Source organism: Rhinolophus sinicus, chromosome 2, assembly GCF_057876585.1.
Source record: "Rhinolophus sinicus isolate RSI-liver-muscle chromosome 2, RSI-T2T, whole genome shotgun sequence".
NCBI lineage: Eukaryota > Metazoa > Chordata > Mammalia > Chiroptera > Rhinolophidae > Rhinolophus > Rhinolophus sinicus.
In genome coordinates, this window is record NC_142502.1 from 30148477 (window position 1) to 30160981 (window position 12505).

The 12505-nt window shown below is 38.3% G+C and overlaps 2 protein-coding genes across 11 annotated transcripts in view; one reads left to right on the plus strand and one right to left on the minus strand.

Annotated features, from left to right (window-relative positions):
- The window catches only part of SAMD3 (sterile alpha motif domain containing 3), a 39816-nt gene extending 35151 nt beyond the window's left edge, over window positions 1–4665 (plus strand). Inside the window, exons 8-10 of the mRNA XM_019729461.3 lie at window positions 2929–3100; window positions 3599–3681; window positions 3905–4665. Coding sequence (XP_019585020.3) covers window positions 2929–3100; window positions 3599–3681; window positions 3905–4183 — 534 coding nt within the window. The 3' untranslated portion in view covers window positions 4184–4665. The remainder of the gene's footprint in view (window positions 1–2928; window positions 3101–3598; window positions 3682–3904) is intronic.
- A 2741-nt stretch (window positions 4666–7406) lies between these two features.
- Window positions 7407–12505, minus strand: part of L3MBTL3 (L3MBTL histone methyl-lysine binding protein 3) — a 105192-nt gene continuing 100093 nt past the window's right edge. For all 10 annotated transcript variants that reach the window (XM_074333569.2, XM_074333567.2, XM_019729426.3 and 7 more), the window contains one exon: window positions 7407–9212. In XM_074333569.2, coding sequence (XP_074189670.1) covers window positions 9069–9212 — 144 coding nt within the window. In that variant the 3' untranslated portion in view covers window positions 7407–9068. The remainder of the gene's footprint in view (window positions 9213–12505) is intronic.

The window sequence follows — 12505 nt, forward strand, 5'->3', positions numbered from 1 at the left end:
TTGGGCATTAAATTTCAACATTCAGTCCATAGCAGTTAATAAGGCTGCCCTGTCACTGATGTTGCAACCCTAGGGGTTTTCATTGAAGTGCAGCTTGCAAAGGTTTAGTGATTAAAATAGATAAGCTATAAATAAATAAATAAATAAATAAATAAATAAATAAATAAATAAATAAATAAAGTAGATAAGCTATGGTTCAGTGGTCTTACAAAAACCCCGATAATGGTAAGTCTTAGGTCGTTATTAGCCTGAGTGTGGAGTAGAGAGGACATTTCAGACCTAAGACTGTATCTCTCATGCTTTGTCTAAGTCTCTGTCTTTTCCTCTAATCCCTCAGTTATTTAACCATTTATATCCAAAATATGCATTGGGATATGGTTTTTGTAATGAGTATACTTACTGAATAAAGTTCTCTGTTTCTTGTTTTAAAAGAGCTAAACATTTTCGTCTTCTTCAGGAAGTACCTCCCTAATTCTGCCTTGTGTAGCCAGGTGGGGTTTACAATTGATAAAACCCTTGTACTTCCTAAAATAAATGCAAGCTTGACCTTACTTACAAACGCTCAGTTACCAAACAGCCCCTACGGTGGGACAGGTGTCCCTGCTCCAAACCACCCCCACCACTTGTAGTTGTTGTTACCATTGTGACAACACTTGGAGCTTAGGGAGCTGTGGACACAGATGTGGCAGAAGAGAAGCAGCTGGTGTGGGAAGCTGGTCCTACAAGTTCTCCATCACCACCTGTACTCATCAGTCTCTTCCCCTCAAAACACTTTCAAAAGAAAATTTAAAAATCTAAAATTAAAAAAATATACTTTATTAGACTAGCTAAACTACCATGTTTTCCCCAAAATAAGACCTAGCCAGACAATCAGCTCTACTGTGTCTTTTGGAGCAAAAATTAATATAAGACCCGGTCTTATTTTACTATAAGACCAGGTCTATATAATATAATATATAATATAATATAATATAATATAATATAATATAATATAATATAATATAATACAATACCTGGTCTTATATTAATTTTTGCTCCAAAGACACATTAGAGCTGATTGTCTGGCTAGGTCTTATTGTTGGGGAAACATGGTATTATCAACTAGGAATGTGTTACCGGGACCTACTGGATATGGCACAAGACGAGGAGGGAGTTGAGAAGGGGAAAATACCAAACAAATTTAAACAATTCCCCAAATTTTTCAATAAATCCTTTGAGATGCTAGTTTTCACCTTACTGACAAACTATTTCACTAATCATGTAGAACTTAAGTGAAGTACATAAGAATCATCCGCTAATATAATCTAACTATATATTAATAAGTATAACATACATATTAATTAACTTTACAGTAGAGAAACCTGGCAGATTGCATCTTAACCAAGTGATAAAATTTAGTATTTCCAATAACGGGACCAATTACCATCTTGTGCCTCCTGATGCAGTGCTAAGTGTCAGCACTCTTGCCAAAAATGTATAAATCATGAAAAAACATACAAATCTAGACTGACAAAGTAATTGGTTTCTGCTTTTCAAAAACGGCGAGGAATATGAGGAAAACCCAAGAAGCTGTTTCAGACAGAAGGTCACTAAGGAGACATGATCTCTCAATCTCCCATGTGTTCCTGGATTAGATCCTGAATTTGTAAAGAGCATGACTGGAGCAATCAGCAAACTTGAATGGGGTCCATGGATTCGATTTTCCTGATGGCGATGGTTACGCTGTGGTTATACAGGACAGTGTACTTGTATATACACAATGAAGAATTAAGGGGGAAGGGGCAGCATATAGCTTACTTTCAAATGGATCGAAAATGTTAGCCTGGGAGAAGTTGCACGAAGGGAATTTGTGAGTTATGCTATCTCTGTAACTTTAATGTAAACTTGAAAATAAAAGGTAAAAATATTTCCTAGCCTTTGTGCGCCCAGGAAAATGGAGGACTATGCATCTTCTTCATGCTCTACTTTACAATTCCCTGCTGAGAGAAGCCCTTTTTAGGGTATTAATCTAGATTAGTGGTCCACTGAGGGCTGCCTGGTAACAGCCACTATGGCTTGAGGAGAATGTGCATTCCAGCTCCCGGATAACTTTTGGACCTTATCTTTGGGCGATAGGTGATCTACCAAAATATTCAAGGAACGATGAGACCCAGTGGTGGTATGCAACTGTTCTTTACAAAGTTTTAGGAAAGTGATGATGACATCAATTCCTACTAGTGTAGCTGATAGTGTCTTGTAATGCCACTCTGTAAAAAAAAAAAAAAGAAAAAAAAAAGAAAAAGAAAAAAGAAAAGTGGGGAAGGGGACAGTGGTGATGGAATTCTCTGAGGGGAAGAACTTAGACAGTGGCAGAAAAAAGTGGTTTTGAGTCAAGGAGATTCCATAAGCTGGTTTTGCTTTTACCTTGTAGTCAAATATCTTACACGTACATTGGTTTTTAGTTTCTGTCTGATCTTACAGAGTCTCCAAAGCTCTCTCCTCTTCCTTTAAAATACTAAGTTTAGGTATTTTACCAGGTTTGCCTCCTGAAATCTAAGTTTTCCTCTTTTGTCTCTTTTTGGATGTTGCCAAAACATAACAGTGTAGTTTACCTAAAGAAATGTAAGCTCCTAGAGTCTTAGTTGGGTAACTCAAATGGCCAAAATATGCATATATACTTTGAAACCTTCGTTTAATTGAGTCTGCATCCCAAGTGTTAATTCTACAGGCTTTGAAGTTTGCCATGTCCATTCTTTATATCTTTTCCTATTCACTTCAGGCGTTCATTCTTTTGTCCTCCTCTGTCCTAAATCTTTACTTCTCCACTAAAGCTACTCAGGTATCTAGTATATAGTTTAAACCACATTCAAAGTTTAATATGATCCTAAAGTGTTATTTACTTCTTTACATTAGCTTTTCTAGTGATCTGATATCTTTTTCTTCTTTCAGTTGTTTAGAGAATTTCAACTACTTACAAGAACAGATATTTGTAAGAAAACAAGGCACATTTTGGAATCGTATTCAGAAAATATACTGACTTCTTTTTCAGTGGTGGACAATCCAATCAATATTGCACTGCAAGAAAAAATGAAACAGCACACAGATGAAGACATGTTGAAATGTTAGTAAACCTGAGGAGTGGGGTGATCTGGTGTTAGCTATATGTATAATTCAGGGTAACTAGAAAAGTTGTTTGGGTAATATATAAAATTTAGTCAAACAACATTTGGGAAAGAAAAAACAATGTCTCAAATAGGAGGAGCTGGGGTCCAGATTTTCAAAGTACACTCAATATTGTAAAGTTACATTTCAAGAATCTGTTAATTTCGTAATCTAAATCACAAGGTAAGGCTTGATAAAGTCTCCCTGGCTGATGGAGAGTAAAGAATTTCTATCTTCTCCTGGCCAAGATCTGGAGGGCAGGCCATGAGATCTTGAATGTTTATTAGAAGGAGATGTTGGTGAAAATGGTTGTGAAACACTAATCTAAGAAGGCTAGCTTGTTCTCTATAGAAGATAATGATTTCTTAAAAATCCCGATGTTTTACTACTGGCTTTGCTTGCAATAGTTGATAAAAGCTTATTTTCACTTGGACTGTAAGCATGTTTGCTTTGACAGATATGAAGATGACAGCCACATGTTTACTCCTACCAGATGTTTTTGGGGATGATCCCAGCCTTTTTGTCATTGTGAATGAGAAGGTATGCCATCTATCAGTGATCCCTGGTTGGACATTTCACATGTTCACGTAATTTCTTTGAAAGTAGGACGGTGGTCTGTTTGGAAGTCTGTTTTGTCATAGTTGCAAATGTGCTCAATTGCAGCAAGCTCATTTATTGTAATATCGTGGTTAAACCCGGGTACCTTGTATTAGTAGCTATTGTACACATCCCGGGTGGTGACTCTATTCTCTATTTGTTTCAGGTGCAAGCGTCCACGCCCGTGTTAGAAGTTAAGGACCCTTTCAACATTGATGTCTGTGAATTTTCTTTGTATTTAGAAAAAGAGAGACTCACAAAAGTGAATGACTGTGTTACAGGCTTGGCAGCTCTCGTAGCTGCCTTTCATGTATTTGGGATCGAGTGTCCTACACGACTGTCCCAAACCCTCAACTTCCTGCAGACACTGATTTTTGAGATGCACAGTTCCCATTTTCCATCTATGAAAGAAAAGGATGTAGGATTTCAACACCCGGTCACTTAATAGCATGCCAAATAGTGTATCAAAATGATATTTGGGGCAGCTGAAATTTTATAAAACATTTTGAATTAGGGTTGTGGTAGAGGTAGATGTTAGAAAATCATCTTATCTCAAAGATGCGAATGAATTTCAATGCCTTCTGTCTTTACACCTACTTAAATTCTTTGTGAATTCTGTAATATACTACTACTTAAAGAGCTGTTTCTGTATTTTGAGTTTAAGAAATTTCATAGTCTAAGATACACTTTCATGGGTGCATTAGTTTTAAAAGCTACTACAGTTCAGATTTGAAGTCCTTTGGTTTAGGATATGACCTTGCACTTAATTCAATGTGCGCTCCTTTGAAAGAGTTAATGTCCAGGAAGGAGCTGCACATTTGGGGGCCAAGGGATGCCTCTTTGGTCTGAACATTGCTTGGAAACGTTCTGAACTTGAACGTGTTAAGAAGATGCACATACTCCTGTTCCTTCCCCCTCCCCCACCCCACCCCCACCCCCACCCCCACCCCCACATGATGACCTGCCTGGCCCTGGGAGTTTGCTTTCCTTCAATCACATTTGTGGAGAATGAAGACTGCTTCATTCCTCAGGGTATGGAACCTCCTCACTGCTGGCTGACGTCGCTGGCTTGGGTTCTGACCATCTGCAACCTGTGTGTCTTGCACTGCTTCCTCCCTCGAGGTGCAGTGCTGCACACCTGGTTCTTTTTCATTTTTTGAATTATTTTTAATTTTTTATTAGTTTCAGGTGCACAAAACAATGTAGTAGTTAGACATTGATCATTTATATCCCTCTCACAGTGACAACCCCCTCCCCATCCACTACCCCTCTCACATAGCACACAGCCATTGTGCTACGTATATATATATATATAATTGTAGTTGACATTCATTATTGTTCAGCTTCAGCTTCATGCACACCTGGTTTTGTCTTCTCGCAGTTTCTGGTACTCCCTGGCTTTGACCTCGTGTATCTGTCTGCCCTGGTTGCCCTTCAGGCTTGTTTGGGTCTGCAATGCAGACCGAGCTTTTACTCCCAGGGCAACTTGGGCACCAGCTTCTGGTTTTCAGGTAAGGGCCATTCCTACACCTGCTCCCCAGCCTCTCAGGAGACCTAGTCCTGGCTCCTCATCCAACCGAGAGTCCCACGTCGTAATTCATCCCCCAGTTTTAAGCTGCCCCTTCATGTCATTATCATAATATCAATGTTACTTACCAGTTTTGATAGAACAGGTTGGTTTAGACTGAAGAAACTGAAGCGTGCTAACACACGCATCACAATGCAATGAGCATTTCTTGGGTTACTTCATCAAATTCAATTTTTAAAAAAATTTAAGAAGGGGTTCATATAAATTATTGAAAAAACATTTTTATAGCATACATCTCCAGAAATAGTATAAAACACTAATGCCTTTCTCTATGACTGTTCATTAAAATGCTTAAGTTAGTGAGATAAGAGAACATGAAAGAGCAGCTGCCCACCTCTCCAATCACTATGCACTGACTGCTGACAAGGGAATGGACAGGCAGAGTAAATAACTTGCTACATGCCATTCTTGCCGAAAGCAGTTCCCAGTCCAGTTTCCGTTTCTTCCCGTTCACTAGAACATGCCTTTAGTCCCTTACAAGCTTTCTTTTCTTCCCCAAATTAACATCCCTTCATGCTAAGTTTCACAATCTGTTTTATTTCTCGTCCTCCAAATTTACCAAATTCTTCAAGATTCCCTTCCTTAGGAGGTTTGCAATCTCTATGGTGAAAGTTGAATAAAATCCTCTGTTACATCACTGGGGTGGAGTGACGGGTGTGGATTTGTGGGAAACTGTAGTGAAGTTTGGCTCCAAACATGACAGTCATGAGCCGATCACGAGGGCAGATTCTCGTAAACTGGATTGTCTCTTCCAATGGTGTGTCGATCTCCAATCTATATCATGACGGTGCCACTTAGTAAATATCCAATTATGCTGGACTAACCTAACCCTGTTTTCTTTGGAGGCTGAGTCCCCTGAATCTGGAAGTTGCAAAAGGTAGGCTCAGCTATATTTCAATCTGCAGATCGGTCTCATTTGGCTTGCACAGGGTTTGTAGTTTTTCCTTTGATCTGCATTTTAATTAATGTATTAAATACACAATACATCTTAACATAAAAAAAGACATTCACATATATCATACAGGGTTTCCCACAAGTGGACCATTAGTGTTAGGCACCAAAAATGTGTTTTTTTTTTTCTTTTAGCCTGTCCCATTTATACCGTGTTTCCCTGAAAATAAGACCTAATAGGATAATAAGCCCTAGAATGATTTTTCAGGATGACATCCCCTGAACATAAGCCCTAATGTGTCTTTTGGAGGAAAAATTAATGTAAGACCCGGTCTTATTTTTGGGGAAACATGGTACATCCTCAACTCTTCTATTTATTTCTGCTCTGCAGGTATCAGCATTTTCATTAAACATTTGCATAGCTCATAAAAATTCCATTCTGGACAAATGAATTGGAGATTGTCCTGTCTGGTATTCTTTATTGCATATTTTGTCAGTTATCTCACTAATCACTGTAATCGCTATTACCATTTAAAAAGGGAATTTCTATTTTAGCCACGAGAATTAATATTACATATACGCAGTTATCCAAACTAAACACAAAACTATGATGTGTGAAGTTGAATGAATAGTAAAAATGAATTTTATTCTTAATGGTTACTGTAGAATAATATCAATCGTGTAATTTTCTCCTCCCTTTTGTCTTACCCCGAGTCTGCTTTTCAAATTTCAGGGACTCCTCTGCCATCATCATGGCACCCTATTTACTCTGTTAAGACTTAGACTCTATCCCAGGGAAGGAACGGTGAAAAGATGTCCCCTTTCTTGAGGAACACCGTTCCTCTCTAAGGGTGCTTTATGGCTTGCCTCTAATTGTATAACAACATGCTGTTTAGAATGAGTCGATGTTTTCAATAAGATTTAAAAGTCTCTTTTGTTATATATATATGCCTTAAAGCAGACAGGGAAATTTCTCAATACGTATGATTCCTAATGGACCTAACGATACACTTTTTGAATTTTCTGTGTCACTTTTCACATAGTCTGGAACATAGTTTGACAAAGAGTTCTGACTCCTACAGAGTGATTACACAGCTAGTTAATGCTCATGTGTTTGATGTGTTACTGTTCTCATTTGCCCTGCTTGTTTGACAAGCTTTCTTAAAAATCATACATATGTAAAAAAGTATCTGCAATTTAGACTTTATTTCATTCATGTCAGATGTAACAAGTGCAACTTAAATGTACAAATTCTGAACAAAACATAAAAAAAGGAAATAAAAACTAACAACAAAAAAGTTATTTAAGCAGATTCATGCAAAGAAATGAATGGGACACTGCAGATGTCACTGACCCTGTTTTTACCTTGAATTATGACAAATGCAAAGACTGTTAATAGACTTCCAACAGGGGATATCAAAGGAAGTTCTACATCAGAAAAAATGAAAGCAACTAAAGAGAGCGTTGGACCTTTCTCCAGAATTCAGACAGCATGCTACAAACTTACTTTCTACTTTTAAAATAGTCCAATCCTAGAGTTAGAAATTACATGCAAAGGCTGATAAAATAATTTAGCTTTTGCATTGGGACTGCATTCTTGTAAAAGAAATACTACCAGCTATCATTTCATAGGTAATCAAGGGCTTTCATTTAAAGTGCATCTGTACGCTTATATATTGAGGTGAACTGTTCCATAGAGAAAAGAATCTTTCCAAAATGGAGGTTCTTGAATAACTGTTTTGGTAAATCGCCTCCCTGACCTGTAAGCATTTAGAATCTTTGATGCTGCTTCCTCAAACCTTGCCTTTTCAGTAAAATTCAATCTCTCACAGTCAACGCTGAAGAAAACCTTTGGGTTTGGAGGACACAGAAACATCTGAGACAGCTCTTTAGGGATTAATTAGTGTTTCTAATCACAGAAGGAACCCTTCATCTAGCTCTGAAAAGCACCAGTTACCTCAATGACAATGACAGAGACGCTCAAGATAATCTCATAAATAGTAACCTCAACCCCCAAAATGGAACTGTATATTCCACGATACCGTTGGACTCTACAAGAGTCCAACACACAGGGCACCACAATGCTTGTGATTGATGCCATTCAAATACATCACCTAATTTATTTATGTTTATATATTTTATTTTTCAATTCCATTATTTATATACACGTTTTTGGTAATTATAGTAAAGATGCTGGTGAAAGTAATTTGTTTAAACATTTCATAATACGTGCAAAAGCAAAAACACTTGATTTAAGGAAAAGTAATTTTACAACTATTCAGCCCCAACAAACGATGACAAGCAGTTAGGCAATATCATGACTTGCAAAGTTATACTTAGCATAACGTTGCAATTCAAAATATGGCACAGAATTAACAATACGGGTAACAGTCCCATTGGCTAAACTTAGCCAGGTTTTGACTAATTTGGTTTAAGTTGAAATTTGATTATATAAAAAGATTCCTGAAAGTATTGAAAAAGAAACAGTGTACATGAAAGAGAATTCAACAATGTTTACAAAATGCTGAAAGTTCTTACTCTTCCCTCTTATCCATAAATAATTAATGAAGTCGCCCTTCCCCTCCCACCCCCCAGCCTCAAAAAGATTACAAAGATAAATTTAGCTCAGTGAACAGAACCAAAAGATGACTGTTGTTAGACAGTACCTGGGTAAAAGCTCAAGCACTTTCATAAGAATTCATATATATTGTCTCTGGAGGAATATAAATAATCCAATAGCATTGCTCTTTTGGGTTTTGGAGACTTCCCACTCAGGAGTTAGAACTGTCCTTGTGCTTTGAATAAAACATGAGCTTTAAAGCAGAAAGCTGATTGTATTTAAAATTCATCTTCAAAGTTCATTGTGAGAATTCTTCTCTGCAGCTTTGAACATCAGGATAGAATTGAAAATTTTGAGAGCAGGGCCCAGCTTGATGCTCATAATTTTAACAATGTCTGTTTGGGTCATAAGCAGAAATGCTTCTCCATCAATTTGCTGAAATGGGAGAAAAAGACAAAAGATTGTGAATTAACCGGATGTAGTATTGTGGGAAATAGTCAAGGTTAAATTATCAGCTTATGCATAGCAACACTAAAACGGCATGGGCAGGAGTTTGTGTGTACAAACAGCATTTCCTTATAAATGGATCTTCCTTATCTATAACACCGCATCCAAATGTGGACCAGGAGCGAAGTAAAACTCATTCATCTGAAAAATCAGCTCACAGGAAAATGGAAGTTGCTCATACCTTCCTGTGATTACTCTGCCTTACGTGCTGACTCAAGAAGAACTTGGAAAAATCTGGGGTGCCTCAAATTCAGTTCCTATCATGACAGGTTTGAGAATTAGAGAGGAAAATAGGTACACAGATGTTTGTGGATATAAACCAAAAATTCAGGTAAACGTATCTGCTATACGCTAACCATATATATATATATATATATATATATATATAAATTAGCCTCCCACAATGGAGAAAAAAAAATCCATGTAACATTTGCTTCTAGAGTGACCACAATTATTTTTCACATACAAAAGAAAAGCAGTGACTAACAAGGGCAAACCACAGTGGAGCTGGAAGAACATGAAGTTGATGTTAAGAGTTATAAACTCTACTGGTTCTCCTACTTGGGTAACATGAGAAACTCACTTCCTCTCTCTATCTCTTCGAAGGCTAAAAGTCTGTGCTTCTACAGAATAGTGTACTTTGAGGTTCAAAGATACAATTCTATGGAGATGACGTCTGGCCTAGCGGGCAGGGAAAAGGAGTCGAGTCTTTGTATATGACTGTCAGCTCTCAGGAGTGCCACCATCTTAAAAAAAAAAAAAAATCAATCCACTTCTTTTTCAATCTGCCCATGTTGCACAAAAAGTAAATCACGTATTTGCTTCTGCCTTAGCGTGCACTGGAAACTTGGACAGCAACGTACTATTATGGGTTGAAATAAGTCCCTCCCGAATTCACACGTTGAAGTCTAACCCCCCCATAACCTCAGAATGTGACCTTGTTTGGAAACGGTCACTGCAGATGGAGTTAGTTAAGATGAGGTCATACTGGAGCAGGCTGGGCCCCATGCAAGATGATTGGGGTCCTTATGAACACGGGAAATTTGGATACAGACACACATAGAAGGAAGACGACGTGAAGACAAAGAAAGAATACCATCTACATGCCGAGGAGAGAGGCCTGGAGCAGGTCCCTTCCTCACAGCCCTGAGGAGAAGCCCCCACACTGTCAACACCTTGACTTCTAGCCCTCTTCACACTTCCAGCCTCCAGAAAGTTAGGAGTGGGATAAGAATGAGTTTCGGTAGCTTATTACTTGTAAGGTTACGCTGGAAAGAAAAAAAGTCATCCTGAGGCTAGTCAGTGCCAAACAGTCTATCACATCAGGCCGCTCTGATGCGTGGCCGTAAGGACAGCCCTCAACTGGGATGAAGCTAAGGCAGTAAGAAAGTACTTTCTAAGAACAGCAATCAGCAATGTATTACTGAGTTTATGCTTTGTTTGTTGCTTTTGTAATACATATAAACTGGTCCAACTCCAGAGATGATCTTGCTACAGGCCCCAAACTAGGAAGGAGGATCTGGAATTTGGAGGGGGTAACTCCCCACTCCCGTGTCATTACTTTTCCTGCTATGCACTCATGGTTCATTTCCAATGCTTTCACTCTGAAAACCAGAGCCAGCTTCTCTCTACGTGTCTTTCTCAGAGTGTAAAGATATGAGTATATTCACTCATTAAAAACTTACTAAATGTCTGTTATGTTCCAGACATTCTTCTTGGACTTGGGCATTCAGCAGAGAATAGAAGAGATAACAAAAACAAGCAAGTAAGCAAACAAAAATTCCTTGTGGAGTTTATATTCTAGTATTGGGAGACTGTAAGCAAAAAAAAAAAAAAAGTAAGAAGCAAATAAATAATAATTCTAAAAGGTAGCTAGTGCTGTGGAAAAAAGCAGCTGATTGAGGAGATGAGTGGGCAGGGATGGCGGCAATCTGAGGCAGGGGGCAATCTGAGGCAGGATGGGGAGGGTAGAACTGAGAGAAAGCAGCATCTGAGCCATGTGAACACCTGGAGGCCGGTGTGAGGGACGGTGTAAGTAAGGTGCAGGGTGGGAAAAAGGTCAGGAGGTGAGAGAGGTCATGGGGTGTCAGACTGTAGGCCCCTGTGAGGACTTCGGTTTCACTCTGATTTGCTAGTGAAAGGATACGCATGGAGGAGTGACATGATTTGACTTACGTTTTAGCACGATCACCCTGGCTATGCTGGGAATAGATTCCAGGGAGTAAAACGAGGAGCAGGGAGACTGGTTAAGAGGTTATTGCCTTAATCCAGGGGGAGATGATGGTGGCTCAGACCAGAGTGACAGTGGCGGAGGTGGAGAGAGAGCCAGAATTGCTGTATTTCAAAAATACACTCCATAGAATTTCAACAGATCGGATGTAGAGTGTGTAAAAGAACGTCAAAAATGGTTTCAAATAGTAGCTCATCTTGACACCTGTACTTTTTTGTCTAGAGATGACTTACAAGACTTCAGATTTTGGGTTTTTTTGATGGTTTACTTTTAGGACTTAAAACCAACACGTGCAGACCCTGTGAGACATTTAAGAGCAAGAATTGTGTCCTATTATCTTTGAATGAACCTTCTCCCCAGAGCATTGCATGGAGTAACATACACATGGTAGGAATTTAACAAGTGTCGAGAGGATAAATGAATAAAGGAATAAATGACCATATAAATGACACGTCTCACTCCTCACAAGAAGGCTCTGGCTTTGAGGATACTTGGTCCCTGAGAAGTGCCAAGAGATAATACAACACGAAGAAAAACTTATTCAAAGAAATAACATCATCTGAATTTGAACCTGAATCTTATTAAATTAAAGAACAGCAAATCCATATTAATTGTTTAGATATCAATAGAACCGGAAATAGAATTTCCAGCTATGAAACAGATATATTATTAATTCCATTATTTAAAATGTTTTTATTTTCAAAGGTAATAACTATGTGAGTCTTTCAAAGAAAGAACAAAAGCTCCCTGCAGGTCGTCTAAGTCTGTTCAGGGACGGAAATTAACTAAGTGGTCCACCAAGACACTTAGGAATTAAGGGGAAAAAACTCAAAATATGAGTAATTGCCTATTAAAGATCAACTAGAGAGAAGATAAAACATTTCTGAAATAAGAACATGAATCAAAAAAAGAATGCTGAGAATCGTATCCATGTGTCTTTTAACAGGCATCCATCTAAAGCATACATGGTATCTAATAGTATAATGACATG